Source organism: Chionomys nivalis, chromosome 17 (genome assembly GCF_950005125.1).
Source record: "Chionomys nivalis chromosome 17, mChiNiv1.1, whole genome shotgun sequence".
In the NCBI taxonomy this organism is placed as follows: domain Eukaryota; kingdom Metazoa; phylum Chordata; class Mammalia; order Rodentia; family Cricetidae; genus Chionomys; species Chionomys nivalis.
The window spans coordinates 40,603,899-40,626,030 of record NC_080102.1 but is presented as its reverse complement, the minus strand read 5'-3'; the positions used below and the strand labels follow the sequence as shown (position 1 = coordinate 40,626,030).

The window sequence follows — 22,132 nt, the reverse complement described above, 5'->3', positions numbered from 1 at the left end:
AAAATGGCGATGATGGTGATGATAACCAATACCTGGGAGATGGCTCAGTGGTAAAGGTGAGAGGGCTGGGGAGCTAGACCAGACCATGACAACAGGCTTCTAATAGCCCCTGCCAGGGACAGGGCCTTAGTTCTGGTTTACTAGAGGTGGCTGAAGCTGAGCAAATAGTTGGGGGGGGGGGGGCGACTCAGGGGCAACCAATCAACAGGTGCCCCTTGACCTTCTGTGGACTCAGCAGAGGGCCAGTCTCCTGATAACTAAAGACAGCTTTCCCTACCCTGCTGTTGGAAAGTCTCTAACCACTAGGTCCTCCCACCAATCAGCCCCAGATTAATCCCTCCTCCCTGCAATTCCCCTAACTCTGTTTAAAAGGAGCTTGCGACTTTCTTTTGGGGGTCGCCATTTGCCACCCCAATATGTTGGCAGTTTTTTTAATATTAATAAAGCACAGCCGGACGGTGGCGCACGCCTTTAATCCCAGCACTCGGGAGGCGGAGGCAGGCGGATCTCTGTGAGTTCGAGGCCAACCTGGTCTACAAGAGTTAGTTCCAGGACAGGAACCAAAAGCTACAGAGAAACCCCGTCTCAAAAAATCCAAAAAAAAAAAAAAAAAAAAGAAAAAGAAAATAATAAAGCGCCCCTGTTTGTTGCAACGTGACTGTTGGTCTTTTCTTGCAGGCTTCTCTCAGATCCTAACAAAAGTGCTTGCCATGCAACCTTGATGTCTTGAGGTGATCCCTGGGACCCACATAAAAGTAGAAAGAGAACAGACTTAATGATGTTTGTTCTTTGATGTCCACAAGGACTCACTCTCTCTCTCTCTCTCTTACACACACACACACCAAAATAAAATAAAACAAGCTGGAAAAATGACTTAGTGGTAACTGCTCTTGCAGAAGACCGGGGTTCAGATCCCAGCACCCCATGTGTAATTCCAGTTCCAAAGAACTTGACACCCTTTTCTGGCCTCCACGACATGCGCACATACATGCACGCAAGAAAGCATTCATACACATAAATTTTTAAAAATTTAAACTAAAATTAAGAAAAACAAAAAATCTCTAGCACAACAAAATCGTAACCAGCGCGAGGGCTGTCTGACCTCCTGCCCGACCCCAACCCCACCTGCCCCTTAAGAACAAGCTTTTCCTGTTCTGACCACGTGGGGCGCTCTAAGCACCACTCCCAGCACCCTCCGCGGCAGTCCCGGGATGAATGGGAAGACACGCCCCTAGCGCGCGTGCGCACTCTCGGGATCTCCCAGCCCGGAAGGCCGGTGCGTGCGCACCGTACGCTTAACTCCGGCAGTGGGCGGCGCTGTGCGCATCCGAGCACCATGGAGGATTACCCGGGTCAGCGGCGCCCGGGCCGCGCCGAGAGGCTGAATGAGCGGCTGCTGGACGAGTTCGTGTCGCTGCACGGTCCCGCGCTGCGCGCCTCGGGCGTCCCGGAGCGGCTATGGGGCAGCCTCCTGCACAAGCTGGAGCACGAGGTACGGGGCAGCGCGGACTGCGGGCGGGTTATGCAGACGATTGGGGAGCGCAGCCCAGCGGCTCCAAAGGGTTGGCTTACAGGCTCAGGAGTGGTGTGTGTCTGGGAGTCATAGGGCGACCGGCCGAGAGCTGCACCTGTGCTGCCATCCTGCAGGGTCTGGACCCTGCCAAGGATGAGCTGAGACCTGCAGACTGGCATGCACTTGGCTCTCGGCATCCCAGCACCTCGGCTGCGGCGTATAGATTGAGTTGCTTCCCACGGCTTGAGTCGGCGGTCACACCCTTTGTAAACTAAGGAGGCCCGGCGAGATGGAGAAGACGCTAAGAGAGGGTGAAGAGTGTTCCCTTTCAAAGGTGAGGGAGTAGCTCTATCTTTTCACCTGGGCTAGGTAGGGGTGTACGGCCTCTGCTGCCTGAAAACTGGGCCGTTGAGTTGAGAAAACAGGCTGGACTGGGCGGAGGGTCTGTTCCGAAGCTAGAGTTTGGTGTCACTTCAGGACACCGCCTCCCACCCGTAACCCACTAAAGCTGCAGGTGATCAGGAGAGGCCAAGTACTAGGAGTCCCGAGTCTTGCTATGGGGCCGATTCACCCTCTTTGATCCAGTTCCACGCTATATATGGGCCAGATAGTTACTGCTCAAAGCCTGTACATAGGGCTGTGGTGCAGCTCACTGTGTGGAGTGCTTACCTAGCCTTGATGGGAGGTTGCTCTATCCCTAGTCCTATGGGAAGGGAGGTGCAGAGCGTTCAGCGGGCTAGAGATAGAATGTGTCCTGAGGCTACAGCTCCCAGTCAGCCCAGATAGCTGAGCAAAGCGACTGCACTGACGGGGTATTAGATGCTTTTTCCACTTTCAGTGTGGTTTTCGGGCATTACCATGGTCGTAGATTGAGGTTCATTGTTAGTGGACTTCATATAACTGGGTGGTTCCCTCTACTCAGGTGTTGGGCCCTCCTGTTTGGCCACTTTCTGTAGATTTGCCTTAATCCCAGGCCATTGCTGAGATAGAACCCGGGCCCCCATCTGTTAGTGAGGTTAAAAGGCTACCCATGATGCTGCCTGAAAGGACTGTTTCGGGAATGCCCTGGGGTCCAACTCAGCCAGCCTCCAAGGGCACCCTAACTTGGACAGGTGACTCCCCACCTAAGCCATGTCTCACTTGGAAAGGAGAGATAAAGAAACACAAGCACCTGGCTCCCCGGGGGGAGGGGGGAGGAATGGTAACAAATGAACTCCAGCATATGTCCTGTGCCTTCTCAGGTAGGCTGCTGTGGCCTAGCCAGGGACAGCCATCGTTTTTGGTTTTGTTTTTTTGGTCCCAGGCCCTACTGAGCCTTTCCAGACAAAGCTGAGTCACCACAGTGAGACCTGCCACCAGACCCAGAAGGAATGCTCTGCAGGACTGTGTGCCTGCCTGCAGAGAGCAACCCTCCCCCACCAGGCATTCAGCCCTGGTTCCTTACCTTGATCGGTTCCACAGTAAAGACAGGAGGTGTTTTTAAAAACACCCTCCCTCCCACTCGGATGCCTCCCTAGGGGTCACAGCTAAAAGGCAGGGTTGGTTCCTGCATACCCCCAGTGTCGGGCAATGGGATAACACCAAGAATGCCCCCTTTATGTGTTCCAGGGCAGATTATATAGAGTCTCCTAAACTAACGGCCACACCCTCTCAGCCCACCAGAAACCACTCCCCTGCCATCAGGAACTCCTGAGGATCTCGGGCTCAGAGCAGCTGCAAAACATGATGTTTGCTCAGAGCAGCCGCAAGCATGGGAAAACAAGTTGTTTACTCTGCCCGGCAGGGGGTCCACAGTTCCCAACACCCCAGCAGAGGAAAAGCCAAGCCAGGCTTCAGGTTAGAAAGTTTGGTGAAAAAACCAAAAAAAAAAAAAAAAAAGAAAGTTTGGTGAAAGCCAGGGAGTTGGAGGACCTATGATACCTGAGGTATGGGTTCCAGCCCCCCAGTTTTAAGTGAGGGCAAACCTCCCCCAACTCAAGGCTGCTTCAGGGATCAAAAGAGGACTTGGTTGAGACTCTGCCGTTGTTCTTCACCTAGAGCTTCCCTGATCTGGTTGGCCTGCCAGACTCCACTCTGGAGAATGGCAACCTCCCGCTCCCCCACACTTTTGTACATTAACTTTGTGTGTGTGTGTGTGTGTGTGTGTGTGTGTGTGTGTGTGTGTGTGTGTGTATGCGCGCGCACATACCTGGGGATCAGAAGACAACTTTTAGAAGTTGGTTCCACCTTGAGATATCGGTGACCAAACTCAATCAAGCTTGTTCACAATCACCATTACCCAAGAGCCATCTCCCCAGTGGTTCCCCTCACCTCCACCCCATGCCTTTCCCTCCCCAGCCTGTGGTACTTCTCTCCACACCCTAGAACTGCAGATGTGAATCTTTCCCCACAGGCTCTCTCCCATAGCTTCCCAGGTCTGGAAGAGTTAAAAGAGTCCAGCCCTCTTGTCCCTGCAGAGAGCCCCCCTTGTTTCTGGCCTCACAGAGCATGTCTGTGCCTGAGAAGGCTGTAGCTACCCCAGAGTGGTAGAGGTTGGAGGGTTGGACTTGCCTACTGTGTCCCATTTCATCTGGTTCTTGCAGCTGGCCTGGCCTGTAAGAGTTTTTGCCACGGCCCAGGCCCCATTCCGTGTCTTGCCTTGTTTTAGTAATTTACTGCCCAACAAACCCAGACCTTCCTGCCAGACAAATGGGGAAACCGAGTCACAGAGGGTTTGAGCTAACTTTTCCAGGATTATCGGGGACCAGCCTTGACAAATGCCACTCGCTGGGGTATGGGCATTGGGATTTAGAAATATTAATAAAGAATACGAAAACACAAAAATACTAAGACAGAAAAACATAGAATAGTACTGGGAGAGAGTTCCACTGAATACTGAAATCGCCCACGTTTAATTTCCAACTGCTTAAAATACCCCGACCCCAAAAGGTAGGAGTAAGACAAAAATCTGCATTAACATGATAGAAGGAAATGTGCAGACAAATTGAAGGTCCCCAGCTACCATAGTCAAACATTCTGTTGCTAGAACAAAAGAAGTCATGCTCACATCCTAGAACAAACCATTCTGTAGGCACACCATTCCCCAGGTGGAATCTAATGTTATCTCCTTAAGGGAACTGGAACCTTAGTTGGATCCTTAGACTTTTGTTTGAGACAGAAACGCATCTACTTACCCTCTTCCTGAAATACAAGGCCTGGCTATTAGCCTCACCTTTGGACAGTAACCTTGAGAGAGCACAACTCTCTGACCTAAATCTAGGTGGGACCTTTGTTTGAGGTACGAACACAGTAACCTTGAAGGAATAGAGATAAGTTTCAATTCTCTGACCTTTGGTCAGCGTGGATATAGGCTCACATTTTTGCGCCTCCATATGGGACCGCATGTATAAAATGTGGCAAAGCTCCGAGATTCAAACCTCACAAGTGGGCCTCAGATTCCAAAGGTCCCCACCCTCACTCCCTTGCTGGCTTATGACAGACCTGAGGTGCCTTTGTGGTGGGAACTGGGAGGGAGTGTGGGAGAAGAGACCGGCTTGATGCTTCTCCAGCTGTCCTTGACTCCCACCTGTTCCTGGCTTGGGAGATCCAATCCCCACATCCTCCCGTTCCCCCTCTGCTCTGAGAGTTGTCCCAGCATCCCCCGGCCACACTTCCTGCTGCACCAGTATGGGGAGGTGCCTGTGGGCTACCTCAGCTGTCCTGGTAACAGAATAGTTCTGGTGAAAGTGAAGTCAGGGTACTCCCTGCCAGCCACCATCCTGATTCCCCATCTCATACCCTCTGCCACTGGGGCCTCATTTCCCTTGTAAAACAAGGGGTGCAGACTAAGAACATTCTGCTATGGATACTTTGTGACTTTTCTAAAGTGTGCTGTGCTGATGACATCCCTAGGAGGACTTGTTCTGTTAGATGTTGCTAAGAGGCTGTATGGTAACTAGGACTTGCTCCTTGGAGGTAAGGGTGTCAGGGGTCTCCTGCCCACACTCCTGATTCGTTGTGCTCTGGCCATAGGTTTTCGATGCTGGGGACATGTTTGGGATAATGCAAGTGGAGGAGGTGGAGGAGGCTGAGGACGAGGCCGCCAGGGAGTCTCAGAGGAAGCAGCCCAATCCTGGGAGTGAGCTGTGCTACAAGGTCATCGTGACAAGTGAGAATGGCGTCCAGGTTGATGACCCCAACAGGTAGGACCCAAGTCTGGGACTTGGTTTTAGAGAGATTTCACCCAGACTCGTTTTCCCTGTGAGGTGAGCGGCCTGTGGTGTTCCCACTGGCTCTGGGGGTAGTGTCTGCGCCTGTGCTGTTGACAGTCTGCCAGGAATCCTGCTTGATGCTCCTAGAAAGCACATCCCTGTAACCTCATTGCAGGGTGCTCTCGCTCTTGGTTCTGCTGAGAGCAAGCAAGCCCAGGGGAAGGACTTGCTTGAAGTTGTCCAGTCAGTTAAAGATGAACCCGGCTACGCCTGGCATTGCTAAGGGCCCTTGTCCCATCTCCCTGAAGCCTGCTGACACAATCCTGGAAGCAGGAAGACTAGACCAAGCCTGGTGTTGCCCAGGGCCAAATCTAGAATCAGGACTTCCCATCTTCCAGGGAACTGGGGTAGACCTATGGGCCCCTCTCCCAGAAGCTTTGTCTAAAGCTTGAGGAGGGAACTTCCTGAGTTTCGTTGGCACCTGAGTTTCCTTGGCGTCTGGTGTCTTGTACCAAGCTTTGTCTTCCCCTTCACCAGCCCTCAAGTGAGCTATAGAGACCGCTCCACTGATGGCAGAATAACACTCCCCAGAAGCTCAAGCCTCACTCTGCCCAGTGCCGCCCACACCTCAGCACCCTGGGAAGTAGCTGGGGAGGGCCAACCCCATACACTAGTCATTTGGAAACTGTCTGTTGCTGTGATAAATTATACCCACCAGGTCAGCTGAGGGAGAAAGGATTTATTCTGCCTCACAGTGTAAGATACAGTCTGTCATGGGGTGGGGGAGGAGGGCACGGGGCAGGAGCCCCCTAGCAAGAGCTTGAAACAGTCTCTCATATCTGCAACGGAGAAACAGAACAACGGATGCATTGTTGGATGCATTGTTGGTGCTCAGCTGCCTTTCTGCAGTTCATGAAGTCCAGGATGGCCTGCTCAGGAAATGGTCCCTCCCACAGTTAAGACATGTCTGCCCACATCAGTTAGCAAAGTCAAGACAGCCTCTCACAGGCACACCCAGAGGCCCATCCCCTGGGTGATTCTGTACTCTGTCAAGTTGACAGCTCTGGCCTTCACCAAGCATGGGTGTCTGTTTCAGGTTTCAGCCCCCTCTGCTCGTAAGAACGTTGTTGCTCTGAGTATTACGTTTGCCAGGCCCCGTTTCTCTGTCCTCAGTACCCCACACCTACCTGGCCATGACTATTGTCACACTTTGTGGTCACTCCCAAATGCACACCTCTGAGCGTGTGGCTCTGTACCACGCACTGCATTGTGCAGGAATAAACCAGCCTTTGAGGGTATGCAAACAGACTAGGGGACTAACAGCAGACTGATAGATTCCTGAACTTGGTCTCAAACATCACCTAGAATATTACTGTTCCTTTTGTTTTGTAGGGGCTGTGTGCTCAGGGAGAGGGGGTCAGGGAGGGGCTGGCTGCCTTGTTCATTGGGCACCTGTATATGTGGAGTCCCCTAATCCAGCAAAAAGCTTGCTGGAGCCAGGATTAGAAAGACAGGCCTGGTCAGGTGGTGGCGGTGCATGCCTTTAATCCCAGAACTTGGGAGGCAGAGGCAGGCAGATTTCCGTGAGATTGAGGCCAGCCTGGTCTACAGAGTGAGTTTCTGGATGACCAGGACTACACAGAGAAACCCTGTCTTTAAAAGAAAAAGAAAGACAGGCTTGGCCTCTCCCATGTGAAGTTCTTGGTACCATTAGGTCCTGGGGTACACACATATGCATGCAGCTTTGTCACCTGCCGGCTGCCACTCCCAGTGGGTAGAGCCTTTGCTTGTGTTGAACGCCTGTCGCTGCTAGATCTGCAGCGAGCGGGGTGGCAGCATGAGCCTTTGCCCTGTGCTTGCAGCCTGGCTCTGACGTTTACCCAAGTGGCTGCAGTGAGCGTGACCACATTTGTTTCATGTGAAACTCACATTCAGTTGGGGTTGGAAACAGGGACCTCCCACTGTCCTCCTTTACTTCTCTTCTCAGAACCACACTGAGTGGGTGGCAGAATGGTGGCATTGGGCCAGGGCACCATAACTGAGGTGCCGTGGAAAGCAAGTCTCAGGAGGGCTGGGTACCAGAGTTTGGATGTTATTTTATCTACTTTCTGCCCTGACTGCCTAGTACAGTGGTTCTCAACCTGAGGGTCAAGCAGCCCTTTCATAGGGATCACCTAAGACCACTGGAAAACACAGAAATTTACTTTACGATTCTTAACAGTAGCAAAATTACAGTTATGAAGTAGCAGTGAAAATAACTTTAGTTGGGGGTCACCACACTATAGCATTAGGAAGCTTGAGAACCACTGATTTAGGGGTTCGTGTGTGCCTTGTACCTGCAGCATCTTCCTCATCGACCACGCCTGGACGTGCCGTGTGGAGCATGCGCGGAAACAGCTGCAGCAGATACCTGGACTCTTGCACCGCATGGCTAACCTGATGGGCATTGAGTTCCATGGTGAGGTGCCCAGCCCAGAAGTTGTGGCCCTGGTGCTGGAGGAGATGTGGAAGTTCAACCAGACCTATCAGCTGGCCCATGGGGTGAGTCATCTCCCTTTCTCCCAGGCCTGGTAGAAACTCTATTTGGTCCCTGTACCTTTACCAGATGTATGTTACCAATAATAAAGCAAAGTCAAACAGTCAGGTTACAGCCAGGCATGGGGTACACCCCTTTACTCCCAGTATGTGGAAGAGGTAAGTGGATCTCTTTGAGTTCAAGGCCAGCCTGGTGTAGCTAATTATAGGCCAGCCAGAGCTACATAGAAGACCTTATCTTGGTACCTGGGACCAACTGAGGCTGGGAACCAAGGTACCTATTCTGCCTTTGCACTTAAGGGACACAGGCCTCCCTCCCTCCCTCAGACCTCTAAAATTGAGTTCTGGTGACTCAGCTGCTCCTTCCAAAATGTTGCCCTCTGTGGTTCTCACCACCCTTGATAGGAGAGCAAAACCCCTTGACACACCTGCAGGCCTTCATCCGCCTCCCTGCCACCCTTGCAGGCTCATCCTCCTGGCTCTCAGCTTGGGGAAAGTCATGCTTGTTTCTTATGGTCCAGCTCCTTGAGCCACACCTACCCAGCATAGTATATGGCACTCATCCCTGCCATTACTGGGCCTAGTGCCTTGTTTCCACAGGCCTGGGTCAGTCAGTGGGATTGGGGGAGCTTTCAGGCTCCAAAGTAGGCAGAGGGGAAGAGTAGTTGATGTTGGGTGTGCAGGTGGGTGGACGTGTGGCCGAGGATTGTTGCATTCTGCCCACAGACAGCTGAAGAAAAAGTCCCGGTGTGGTACATCATGGATGAGTTTGGCTCCAGGATCCAGCACGCAGATGTGCCGAGCTTTGCCACCGCTCCCTTTTTCTACATGCCCCAGCAGGTGGCCTACACACTGCTGTGGCCCCTCAGGGACCTAGACACGGGCGGTAAGTCAGGTGCCCTCGTACCCCAGAGGATGGGCCTTGGGCGAGCCTCCTGCCACCCCCACTGATGGGCATGCGTGTCTTGGCGCAGAGGAGGTGACCCGGGACTTTGCCTACGGAGAGGCAGACCCTCTGATCCGGAAATGCATGCTGCTGCCCTGGGCCCCTGCCGACATGTTGGACCTCAGCTCCTCTACGCCTGAGCCTCCCGCCGAGTACTATCAGGTGTAGTGTTTGGTGGTTTCTGGAATGTTCGCTATACATTCACCAAATGTTAATGTCGGCTGGATTCCAGGCTCCAGACCAGCGACTGTGGGATGAGGGAATCATTCGGGGAGCACCTGAGAGATAAGGATCTTGATGCACTCCAGCTGCCTAAGCCACGCAGTTTGTCATCTGTTCTGATCTCGATCCCGGGTAGCCTGGGTTTGGGATGGGGTGGCCTATGCAGCTAGACCTGGCTGTACATGCTACTCTGTCCCTCCTCTTCTCATGATGCTCCTTCACAGGGTACAGAATGATACCAGCAGTTCCTTGATGTCCATGGGGATGGGTTGCGGAACCACACAGATGCTAAAGTCAGTGGGTGCTCAGGTTTGCTACGTAGAACTGCCAGCGCTGCCCCCAGTGTCTGTCCTTCTCTGGATTGTTTGTAATTCTCGGAACAGTAACAGTGCTCTGTGGACAGTCGTGTGGTTTGGGAATGACGACACACAGATGTTTGCACACATTCTCTACAGAGGACTTTTCCCCCCAGAAAACACTTCTGACCTACTGTTAGCTGAATCTGAAGTCAGGGGGCCCAAAGGTTCAGAGGGCTGACTGCACTGGAGTACATTTCACAACACAGCAGGCCCTCAAGGAGTCCTGAGCAACCTGTAAGTTAGGACCCTGTGGGTTCACTCAGAAATGCCTGGCTGCCGAGCACTGGTGGTGCACGCCTTCAATCCCAGCACTCAGGAGGCAGAGCCAGGCAGATGTCTGTGAGTTCGAGGCCAGCCTAGTCTACAGAGCTAGTTTCAGGACAGCTAGAACAAAGAAACCCTGTCTCCAAAAAAAAAAAAAAGAAGAAGTGGTGCCTGTCTGTGATGAGTCCGTGCAGAGGCACAATACGAATCAGGAACACAGCCCCTAGCAACCGGAGAAATAGCGGAGAACCTGTGTTCCATTCCCAGTGCCCAGGTCAGGCAGTTTCAGGTTCAATGGAACCCAGCACCCTTCTCTGACCTCTATGGACACTGCACACATATGATGCACAAATGCACGCACTAGTAAATACCCAGTACATATAAAATAATATAAAAAATCTTAAATGGGGGTGGGACTGAAACTCTTCCCTTGCCTCAGATCTTTACGCACAGGAGCTGTGCCTAGTGTTCACGATTCTGTTGATGGTAAACATGCTGGGGTGGGGGAGAGTTAGGAGTCCAAAGTCAAGGAACCTTGCCCTATTGTATTTGAGTCTACTCTGGCATGCAGAAATCTGATACCACTGAGTCTCGGGAGATTGTGGACATTAACTCGGGTTTGTAATGGAAGCTCTGCGAGTTGCTGATTGGCGGGGGCAGATCGCAGTCATGGTCTGGTGACACCTTGCTGAACCCAGCAAGACAGAGCAGGAGGTGCCGTACCGCATGCTGGGGTTTCAGAGTTGGGCTCTCAGCCTCCTCAGTGGCGGTGTCTCAGTAAACGGTGAAGAATTGGCACTTTCCTTGGAAAGCTGCTGCAGGCAGGAAAAGAGGACAGGAGGCCAAACACTGCTCACCTGAAACCTTGTTTGCATAGGACCATGGGTTCAGGCTGCGGTCTCACCCTGAGGTGACCTGTGTTGGTAACAAATGACTCAACAGCTTAGGACAACAGATATTTACTGCCTCCCACAGTTTCTGGGGGGCAAGAACTAGAGACAGTGTTCAACAAGTGCTTTGGTTCAGGGTTTCCTGGGCATACAGACTGTGTCCCCAAAGCTGAAGAGTCTGAGCCTTCCTGGAGCTGAGACGTTAGTATGTGGCAGTCAGACTTGGTGAGTCAAGCTGGCTGTCCCAGGCATCAGTCTCTCCACATAGGTGCCTCTGCATGGGCTTCTCAGTGTCCTGGAAGCATGGCAGCTAGCTTGTCTTCAAGGGAGTGATCCAGGAGCAAGAAGGAGGGAGTTGAGGGGCCTGTGTTCTGGGCTCAAGAGCAGTACTGTCCCTTCGTCCCTGCTGCCCCTCGCAAGTAGCTCCTTGAGTCCCGGGACAGAGTGGGCTCTGCTTTACAAGGGAGTGTCACAGTCAGTGGACCTGTTTTAAACTGTTAGCCACCCTGGTCCAGGAACAGCCCTCAGGCCTCCTCTCAGACTGAACGGCCCCTCCCTATACAGGTTTGGCACCTCTTACCATCTGAGTCTGGAACACGGCAGCATGGAGAATGAGAACAATGTGTGTGTTCTTTGCCTATCCTGGACTCCCGGGTACCTGGGAGGCCTGAGTGTAGAGCCTCGTGTCAGGTAGCCCTGGGCTGCCACTGAGAGAGTTACGGATGTGAAGGGTGTGGCCTGACATGTTAGGAAAGCCTGTGGTCATTTGCTGTCTTCATTGAGGTCTGTTTCTGCCTCTGATCCTAGGCCGTCTTGGAGGAAAACAAGGAGAAACTGCCACTTGCCATTAGCCCAGTGACACGTCCGCAGGGCCATGTCTTCAGGTACATACATAGCCCTCATTCTCTGTTCTCACTGAGACTTACCTTCAGTCATTGACATTCCCGGGTTCCAGAACAAGTCAGTAGCCCAGGCAGGCCTTGGAATCCAGGCATGTTGGCAATAGTGCCAGTCATGGAGTTCTTAGAACCACTGAGGAAAGTAGAGGGTGGGCGGGGTTGCCTGGAGGAAGCAGCTGTTGGACTTACCCTGGGAAATGAGGGAAAGCCAAACACAGTGGCACATTCCTATAATCTCAACATGAGAGGTGAAGGCAGGAGGATTACCACAAGTTCTTGGCTATCCTGGGCTACAGAGTAAAACCCTGTCTCGAAAAACGATAAAGGTTGCCAGACAGTGGTGGCACACACCTTTAATCCCAGCACTCGGGAGGCAGAGGCAGACAGATCTCTTAAGTTGGAGGTCAACCTGATCTACAGAGCAAGTTTCAGGACAGCTAGGGATACATGGAGAAACCCTGTCTCAAAAGTTAAAAAAAAAGTGGGGGAGAGCACCTGTACTTTAGGAGATCCTGTCCAAGGAGTTGAGGGTACAGGCAGTGGCAGGGAAAAGACAGCTGTACTTCACGCTACAGGGCCTAGGTACAGAGCCACACCCACTAGTGCTGAGCAGGGCCTCTGCCTTCCTAGGAGCCCTCTCTGCAGCCCCCAGGTGCTAGATCCATGGCTGCTGAAATTTGGTTCATCTAGAATAGAGCTGAGTACACCATTCTGTCTGGTTTTAGGGATGGCCTCTCTCTGCTGGGTCCTCCTGCTCTTGCCTGAAGCCAGAGAGAGCCCTAGCCTTTGGTAAGGGGGTAAGGGAGTAAGGGAGTGTCCTGAGACACAGATCTGGCTGTGAACCCTCTGGAATGGGCTAGATGGGGACCCAGGCAGAGTCTTGCTTGCGGCCGTGTTTCACTCTCACTCTCCTGACTCAGGCCGGTTACCTGCCTGGTACCAGCCATTCCAGCAGGCCAGTGCCTCACTGTGAGTCCTCCCACTGCAGCATCCTCCCCGAGCTGCCACTTACCTCACCCTTACGCCCTGTGTCCCCTTTGCCTTCACGCTCTGGAAATACAGTCACCTCCAGGCCCTGTCTTCACTTCTGTCCTGGGTTTGAAGTGTGACATAAGACCTGTCCCATAGGCTGGAGAGATGGCTCAGAGGTTAAAAGCATTGCCTGCTCTTCCAAAGGTCCTGAGTTCAATTCCCAGCAACCACATGGTGGCTTACAACCATCTGTAATGAGGTCTGGTGCCCTCTTCTGGCCTGCAGGCATACACACAGACAGAACGTTGTATACATAATAAATAAATAAATATTTTTTTTTTTAAAGATTTTATTTATTTATTATGTATACAACATTCTGCCTCCATGGATGCCTGCAGGCCAGAGGACTCCAGATCTCATTACAGATGGTTGTGAGCCACCATGTGGTTGCTGGGAATTGAACTCAGGTCCTCCGGAAGAACAGTCACTGCTCTTAACCGCTGAGCCATCTCTCCAGCCCCCCAATAAATAAATATTTTAAAAGAAAAAAAAGACCTGTCCCAGGATGCTTGTCTTGACAGCACACCCACAGGAGGCCTGCAGATTCAGGAGCGCCCTCTGGGGACACCAACACTCTCACAGATTCAAGGGGGACTGGGAGGTTGCCGGTGTCTATCTAATGGCAGTGACTGGGGTGTTTTCAGGCTTTTAGTCTTCTTTTTAAAAAAGAAAAAAAAAATAAGATTTATTTATTATGTATACAGTGTTCTGTCTGCATGTGGCCAGAAGAGGGCATTAGGTCCCATTACAGATGGTTGTGAGCCACCATGTGATAACTCAGAACCTCTGGAAAAACATCCAGCCCGGCTTTTAGTCTTATTTAAGAATGAAATAAAAGAGCCAGCAAGATGGCTTGGCCAGTAAAGGAACCTGCCACCATGCCTGACAACCTAAGTTCAGTTCCTGGGACCCACATGGTGGAGGGAGAGAACCAACTCCCTACCACAGGTTATCTTCTGGCTTCCGCACACACACAAACATACACAAACAATACACAGATTATAGAGTAGCAAGGAAGTTTGTTCAAAACAAAGTGGTAAGTGGAGATTAGAAAGGAACCCACTGTCAAGACTGATGGAGTGGGCCACAGACTGAGGGTACCCAAGGTCCCAGTTATTGTTTGGGGTTTCCTTGTATAGGGTTCAAGAGAAAGTTAGTTTCTATGGGTATAACTTGGGTGGTTCTACCTTTTTTCTGTTTTGTTTGTTTTTCTGGTGTTGTTTTGTTTTGTTTGTTGTTTTCTCTGTGTAGCCCTGGCTGTCCTGGAACTCGATTTATAAACCAGACTGGCCTTGAACTTCGAGATCCTCCTGTCTCTGCCTCTGTGTGCTGTGATTAATGGCACGTGCTACCACCACCCAGCTTCTCCGTTTTAACTAAGAGGCTTAGATTACTCTTTATTCACTGTGCACGGCCTTTCCCGTAATGCATCCAACCTTGATTTACATGTTGCCAATTATGCGTGGGCAATCAGTGGTAAATAAAAAGAGTCTCCCTAAAAGTTGAGGATAGTTCCGACTTACTGGTCATGCTCCCTAAGCCCTTGCAGGCCAGATTGACCCTCCTGCCAGGATGTATTTCTGAGTAGAAACTGTTCTAGTTTGGTGACATAACAGGGAGGAGAAATGTGCTCCATTGTCTGCTGTCCAGAGTGGGAGAGTATAGCCCAAATCAGAGTTCCAGGATGATAAGTTCTATCTCTGCTGGCCTGCCTCATGTCCATCCTGCTTTCCTAAGAACCCAGCATCTACAGAACACCTAAACCATCCCGTTGTCTTGAGGGCAGATGGGAGGCAAGCTCTGTGCTCTCATCCTCTGTTCCCAGGGACAGTCAGGGTGAGCAGGAGCTCCTGCCTGCCGTCGGGCCTCTGCTCACTCGAGTCTCTCCGCAGGGTCCACTCGGACGTGCAGCAGGTGCTCTGCCACCTCACGCACCCACGTTTCACTTTTACTGAAAGCGAGGCTGACGCCGATATCCTCTACCACTTCTCGCACTTCAAGGACTACAGGTGGGTACCTGGCAGCCCACAGGGCCTCGTACCCAGTGCCAGGACCTCAAACCTTCCTCTGTACTCCCCACACCCCTCTCTGGGACGCTAAGCTGACCTCTACGTTGGCCATACCCACCTCCACCCACAGGACGTTCAGCCAGGAGAGGCCACAGGTGCTACTCAACCAGTTCCCCTGCGAGAACCTGCTGACCGTAAAGGACTGCCTGGCCTCCATCGCTCGCCGGGCCGGGGGTCCTGAGGGTCCCCCCTGGCTGCCCCGAACCTTCAACCTGCGCACTGAGCTGCCCCAGTTTGTCAGCTATTTTCAGCACCGGGAGAGGCGGTAAGTCCCCTAGACTCAAGGCAGGGCGGACACTCCTGGGCACTTCTGTTATGATGCTGCAGCTCTGCCCGTCCTTACCCCGCACCCAGCCTGCTGCTTAGCTAGGCACCTACCAGCACTCTCGTTGCTTCTGTGTGGGTGGGGTTGGGGAGTGCAGGTTCCATACTGTATTATTCCTCAGCTTCCAGCAAACTCCTGGTTACCCCAGTGCTCTGTGACAGAGTTTCCTAAAAGACATTAACTCGCCAGTCAGCCTCTAGGTCCATGAGACACACTGTCTGAAAGGTGGGTGTAACTCGGCTAATGCCTTCCCTCAGGGGTGAAGACAACCACTGGATCTGCAAGCCCTGGAACCTGGCCCGCAGCCTGGACACTCACATCACCAACAACCTCCACAGCATCATCCGGCACCGAGAGAGCACCCCCAAGGTGGGCTTACAGCTCCCCCACCCGGCTGCTCCAGGCATAGGCAGAGACACCAAAGAGAGCAGGTGTGGGGACCTCCGGCTAGGTCTGAGATTGGGAGAGTCGACTGTGACTCAGGGCCACTCGGCCTGTGGGGACTGGAGCACACCACGGCAGTACATGAGCACAGGAGCTGATCACTGATGGAGCCCCCGGGTCTATGGTAGTGCTCCTGTAGGGTGGGCCATGCAGTGGCTGTGTGCAGGAGCTGCCTCAGACACAAGGTTCCCATGGGACAGGCTGGGAGAAAGTGGGCTTTGAGGACGGTGAGTCATTGTAGCGACTTGAGACAGCAAGTGGGAGTGGATGGGATTGTTGGTGAGAATTCCTCCATTTAAAACCGGGAAACTAGGGCTAGGAGATGGCTCAGTGGGTAAAGGAAGTGCTTGCTTTGCAAGCATGAGAACCAGAGTTCAGTCCCTAGAATTCATGAGGGGCGGGTGTCAAAAAGCCAGGCATATGGTCAGTCTAGCCTGCTTGTTACACTCCAGACCAGTAAGAGACCCCGTCTTTAAAAAGAAAAAAAAATCAACATAGATAACATCCAGGGAGAGGTGGCCAAGGTTGGGCTCTCAGCACACATAGGCTGAAACTTGATGGAACTTTTTAAATAGAAAGGCAGGATTTAGATGGATCAGTGGTTAAGAACACCTGCTACTCTTGCGGAAGACCCAGGTTCTGTTCCCAGACCTACATAGTGGCTCACAGCGGTCTGCAACACCAATTCAGGTCGTCTAACACTCTCTTCTGGCCTCTGGGTGCTGCATACATGTGGTACACATAACATACGTGCAGACAAACACTTAACACATAAAAAATAGCAATGAACATAAAGAATTTGCTGTGCCTTAGCTAGAGCGTGAAAATGCAGGAATAGGGGGCAGCTGTAGATGGCTGTGATGACCTTGTGTGCAGTCCCATGGACACAGGTGAAGGAGACTCCCCCATCTTGGGGCGCAGGGTGGAGGTTCTCTGTCCTGCCCAGGTGAGGTGAGCTACTGGTGAGCAAGTCCACATCTATCCCCAGGTTGTGTCCAAGTACATTGAAAGCCCCGTCTTGTTCCTTCGAGAAGATGTGGGGAATGTCAAGTTTGACATTCGCTACGTTGTGCTGCTGCGCTCCGTGAAGCCGCTGAGCTTGTTCGTGTATGATGTGTTCTGGCTACGTTTCTCCAATAGGTAAATGGGACAGGGCAGGGTGGGGAAGGGGCTGACAAAGAAACCCCTTCACTGTGGCGCATGAAAGCTCACCCTAGACTCCATCCACCCCAGCATGCCGCCCACAGCTTCCAAGAGTTTAGTGACATCATTACTGTAATGAATATGACACTCCCGTGAGCTGGACATTAACACAGGATCATGACGATGAACTGAGGCTTAGAGAATCTTCAGCATATTACTGGTCCTGACTCCAACGTGGACTGAGTGACTGTCCCAACCTGTAGACAAGGGGAGCATTGTGCCCCAGCCAGCAGTGTGTGGCTGCTCCCCATGGAGCTTGGAAGCCCATCCTTACCTGTCCGCTTGTTTCAGGCCCTTCGCACTCAATGACCTAGATGACTATGAGAAGCATTTCACCGTCATGAACTATGACCCGGATGTGGTGCTGAAACAGGTAGGGTCTGGTGGGGTCCAAGGGCAAGTAGGTTCTCCTGTCACAGTCAGGTCCCGTGTCCTTTCAGGAAGTCTTTTCCTGGTGCTAAAGAGTACCCAATGTAGGAGCAGGGTTGAGGTCTCCATAGGGCTCACTACCACACAGTGGGCACAATGGGGTCACAATGCCATCTACATGCCAGGGCTAAAGGCATTGGGGCAGACAGCAGGCCAGTTATTTATTTTTTGGCTTTTTTGGGAGGGGGGGCGTCTCATGTAACCCAGGCTAGCCTTGGAACTCTCAGTTCCTGTGCCTCAACTTTGCATGTGAATCCTGGGTGCAGAGGCTGGTGGACTTCATAGTAACCTGGTTCCCACAGCAAACAGCTCTCAGAGGTGCCTCTCTGCCTGCCCCAGCAGAGTGGCTGTGCTGACTCAGACCCTAAGTGGCCCTGTTGCTTCTTGTCCCTCTTACCTTGATTGAGTTGAAAGCCAGGACCATCAAGGCTGCTGCCTGCAAAGTCAGTGAGCTGAGCAGGAAGTCCTAGCCTTCCTTCCTTTTCATGAAAGGGGAAGCGGAGGCTCAGAGTGGATCTTCTGCCTGCCTGGAGTCTAACCTTGGCCTCCTGATGTCCTGCTTCAGTCTAGAGACAGTTGCCGCCACCGTAATTGTTTCTCATCTGTTTCAGGTGCACTATGATGAGTTCATCCCCCAGTTCGAAAAGCAGTACCCAGAGTTTCCCTGGAGTGGTGTTCAGGTGAGTCTTGGGCTCCACCAAGCTGGGGATATGGAAATCACTCTCTTCCCTGGCTGAGCTAAGACCACCCCACCCACCCACCACACCCCCACTATACTCTGTGTGTAGTGCTTCTGGAGGCTCTTCGGATGTCCCTCATGAGGAGGGAGGGAATTTGGAGCATCCTGAGGTAGCCCGGGAGCAATAGTCTCCATCAGCCCCAGAAATCCATGCCCTTGGGGGCCACAGGGAGTGGGGGGTGGGGGGAGCTAGTCATATGACAGGAAACCAACAGTGTACTGGAGGTAGATTCCTGCACTAGGGCATGGCTTGGTGGTGAGTTCTTGCCTAAAATGCATGAAGCTCTGGACTCCTTCTTTACTGCAAAACAGAAATGGACTCCCGGAGTGTGGGGACAGGCAGACATGGCCATCTTACCAAGCTAGGAATGTAGATGGGGTAACCTGGATGACAGGGCTCAGGCAAAGGTGGTCTTGTTAGTCCAGAGTCAGGGTTGAGACCACCCTGTGATGGAGCATTCCTTGTCTCCAGGCTGAGATCTTCAAGGCCTTCACAGAGCTGTTCCAAGTGGCATGTGCCAAGCCACCGCCCATGGGCCTCTGCGACTACCCCTCATCTCGGGCTGTGTATGCGGTTGACCTCATGCTCAAGTGGGATAGCCATCCAGATGGTAAGGGGCCTTTCCACGCCAAAGCCTTCCACCCAGTACCCCTATGCCCAGCCCTACTGGCAGCGCCCAGGACAGCCCTTGGCTATCTTTTGGTTTTATGTGTTTGAAAGTTCTGCACGGACGACCCTACAGGTGCGTGTGTGTGTTTGTGTGTGTGCACTGTGCATATGATTGATATCTCCAGGGGTCAGGACACAGGACCCCTGGAGTGTGTGTGGGTCTTTGTGTACTGTATATACTGTGTGCATGCCTGGTGTCCCTAGGGGTCAGAGGACACAGGACCCCTAGAACAGGAATTAAGAATGTATGTAAGCCACCATGTGAATTCTAGAAACTGAATCCAGGTCTTCTGCAAAAACATCAAATGCTCTTAACTGCTAAGCCATTTCTCCAGTCCCACGGCTTTTGTTCCACTGAGAAAGAGTCACATTTGCTTCAGAGTGCAGGGGGAAGGTGACAGACTGGGTGCCACGAGAGCTCATAGAACAGGATGTGTGCTACTCCTCTGACCACGCTGGTCATCGAAGCGTAAAGCGATGTGCCCTCATTGCCCTAAGGGAAATGAGGTTAGGGGTAACTTCAGTCTTTATTTGGGGAACAGGTATTAAGTCAGGGAATCCGTGTTCTAAGTCACACCCTGTACCCCCTACACTGGGAATCGGGGCCTAAGTCTGTGCCCCGCATCACAGTCCCCATCCCCCAGTTCTTCCGAGACAGATGTGTACCCTGACCTTGTTGCCGTCGCAGTCTTCCTACCTCTTAGTTTTGCCACCAGGAAAGCGGGTGATGCAGCCCCAGATCCTGGAGGTGAACTTCAACCCCGACTGCGAGCGAGCCTGCAGATACCACCCCACATTCTTCAACGATGTCTTCAGCACCCTCTTTCTGGATGAGACTGACAACTGTCCCGTCACCCGCATCATCTAGGTGCCCAGAGCCCTCCTGCCTGTGTTCACAGCCGGTTCCAGCCCCGGTTCATGGAGCTGCTTCTGCGGTTCTAGCCTTCTCCTCTTCCTCCCTCCCCTACTCCCCAGTCAGAGCCGTGTTCCTGCTTCATATGTGGGACCATGTGGCAGAGCTGGACAGGAAGTGGTGTCCCCAGGGCTGGATGCTGCCCCTGGCACTCTCCACACCCCCTGACACCCTCTGTCCTCTGGTGAGGCTCCTGCTCAGCCAAGGACTTTACACTTAGCATCCAGAGTTTTCATACAGAGGGAGGGGTGTTCACAGAAACAGGGTTCCCAGGTTTCCGCAGAGAAGTGTTTGGGAACCTTGTATCCATCAGGGCCAGGGAGTTCTCTGCCCTCCTTTTTAGGGTGTCAGCACCCTGTGTTGTACCCACAGGCCCCAGAACAGCCAGGGGAAAACATTTGCCAACCCAGCCTTAGGCCTAGGCCTCCTCCAGCAGAGCCTTCACCAGCAGACTTCCCGCCATGCCTGCCCTTGGTGTTTCCCTTCCTGGGAAGCTGGACTGTTAAAGAGTTCCATGCTATCAGGCATTGGTAGCCCACGTCTTTAATCCCAGCACTCCGGAGGGAGAGGCAGGTGGAGCTCTGTGAGTTCGAGGCCAGTCTAATCTATAGAGTGAGTTCCAGGACAGCTACAGAGAAACCCTGTCTGAAAAAAACCAAAAATAAAAATAAAAAAAGTCCCATGCTGGGAGTTCCACTGTCCTCTGAGGTGAGGCTCCATGGCAGAGTGCAGGCAGGGAGGCAACAAGGCTGCTGAGATGGCTCTGGGGAGAACTTCACATGGAAGTCAGGCTGCCTCTTGCCAAAGCCTAGAGTCGAAATGTTGAGGTTTTTGTATATGTGTGTATGTATGTGTGTGTTTCTCTTAACCTACGGAAAGAAAATGTAAAATCTAGTTCTTTATTTTGTTGCTGGAATTGGAAGTCAGCTGCCATTGTTTCTGTGACTGCCAGGTGCCTGGGTCCAGCCCACTAGTAAGTGGGTCCAGTTAGAGCACATTTCCAGGGTGCTCTGCGGCTCAGGAGGGTGGAGCACTGTGGTGGCTATTGTACTTTTGAAGGTAAATGTGACCTGAGCATAACTGGACATGGTTCATCCTGCCCATCTCTGGGCATGCGGACCACAAGCTAGCAAGCCCGACCGTCCATGTTGGGTTCAGCCACTGCTAGAGGCAGGACAGATACTGGTGGTTTTGTCTCTGGAGAGTTGCTGGCCTCCCTGCCTTTTTATACTGCAATAAAATGTCTCCTTTTCACCTGGTCTTTTCTTTTTGGGGCCCTGGAGGCATAGGCCTGGGCTAACATGACAGCTGTGTTCCCTCACGGTGTGGGCACAGCCCAGCACGTCACCATGTGTGCTTCTGAGAAATGAGAGAAGAAAAAGCCAGTAGACCTCTGAGCTCCCTAACCCGGTTTTTCCTAGTGATAGCCCCAGCAAGCCAGAGAAGAGCTGTAACCTGTGGTGTCTCCATATCCAGCCCAGGGGCTTTGGGGATCATAAGGCCTGAGGCGTGGCCTACCTGGTGGTCTTGGGAAATGACGTTTTCTCTGTGTAGTCTACTTGTTAGGAGGTGGGAATGAGAGGCCCCAACTCATGGAGTGGCCAAGAGGGTATGGGGACTTCATGAAGGACACAGGCCCTTATGTGACACCACGTTAAAACAAAGCACAGCTGTCCCAGGAGCAAGACTGAGCCACCCTGCTTCTGTGCAGCTACCCAACAAGGGGTCACCTGTGCCCTACAGGAACCCGAGGTGCCAGGACACTTGTTCAGCAGCCCTACAGGGATGGTGTTGAATAGCGGTCCAGCAAGGTGGCTCCTCAGGAAAAAGCACCCGCTACCCAGCCTGAAGACCTCCCTAGGACCTACATGGTAAAGAGAAGCAACTCCCACAGGTTATCTTCTGGCCCCCGTGTGTACACCATGGGAAATGTGAGTGGTACATGCGTGTACACACAAAAGTAAAATTTTTTTGAAGCGATCAGGTTCTCTTCCCCACAGGCTCCTGTTGGAACCGCAGCCCTCAGGCTTGGCTATCAGAATCATCCACACCCTGAACACTTTGTCTACGGATCATTAGAGATCAGCACACGCCCACCTTGGGCATGTGGAGTTGGCTGGAGAGCCCAGGCAGCCACAGCAACGCTGCTAAGAAAAGAAGAGGCAGAACTCTGGAGGTCCTTGTGCAGGCAGGCTGCGGGGAGATGCCAGTTGCTGACCAGAAACCGAAGTTGGGCAACCCTCTTACCCAGAGTCAACATGGCTTCCCTGCTGACAGGTGGCCACCCAGCTCCTCTTTAGTCAGTCAGATGGCTGGGGACATAAATGGGAAGGTTTGAGGCCTGTGCTGCAGGAAGGAACACAAACCAGAGTGACTTAAGCCAGCAGAGGCAGTGTGCCCTTCTCACCAAAGGCTGCAGGAAGAGGAGAGGGTGCCTCCAGTGGTGGACGGGAAAGCACATATGTAGGTGACAAATGACTCACTTGAGCA

At 52.4% G+C, this 22,132-nt stretch overlaps 1 protein-coding gene across 2 annotated transcripts; it reads left to right on the top strand.

Moving 5' to 3' along the window:
- Positions 1-1,294: 1,294 nt before the first annotated feature.
- Positions 1,295-20,884, top strand: Ttll12 (tubulin tyrosine ligase like 12). 2 transcript variants are annotated; one of them, XM_057792758.1, is made up of 14 exons: positions 1,295-1,492; positions 5,525-5,694; positions 8,046-8,244; positions 8,965-9,124; positions 9,213-9,346; positions 11,727-11,803; positions 14,743-14,859; positions 14,990-15,184; positions 15,502-15,613; positions 16,677-16,828; positions 17,183-17,264; positions 17,932-18,000; positions 18,532-18,670; positions 19,446-20,884. In XM_057792758.1, the coding sequence occupies exons 1-14, from the start codon at positions 1,337-1,339 to the stop codon at positions 19,595-19,597; spliced, it is 1,914 nt and encodes a 637-aa protein (XP_057648741.1). In that variant the 5' UTR covers positions 1,295-1,336; the 3' UTR covers positions 19,598-20,884. The 2 variants fall into 2 exon arrangements, with proteins under 2 accessions (XP_057648741.1, XP_057648742.1); XM_057792759.1 differs by lacking the exon at positions 1,295-1,492 and adding an exon at positions 1,742-1,847.
- Positions 20,885-22,132: the final 1,248 nt, after the last annotated feature.

Excerpts from the sequence above, each read along its gene's own strand:
- Ttll12 (XM_057792758.1), top strand. The coding sequence starts at position 1,337 with ATGGAGGATTACCCGGGTCAGCGGCGCCCGGGCCGCGCCGAGAGGCTG. Across the intron at positions 9,347-11,726 it reads CTCCCGCCGAGTACTATCAG|GCCGTCTTGGAGGAAAACAA; the intron begins GTGTAGTGTTTG and ends CTCTGATCCTAG. Across the intron at positions 11,804-14,742 it reads CCGCAGGGCCATGTCTTCAG|GGTCCACTCGGACGTGCAGC; the intron begins GTACATACATAG and ends GTCTCTCCGCAG.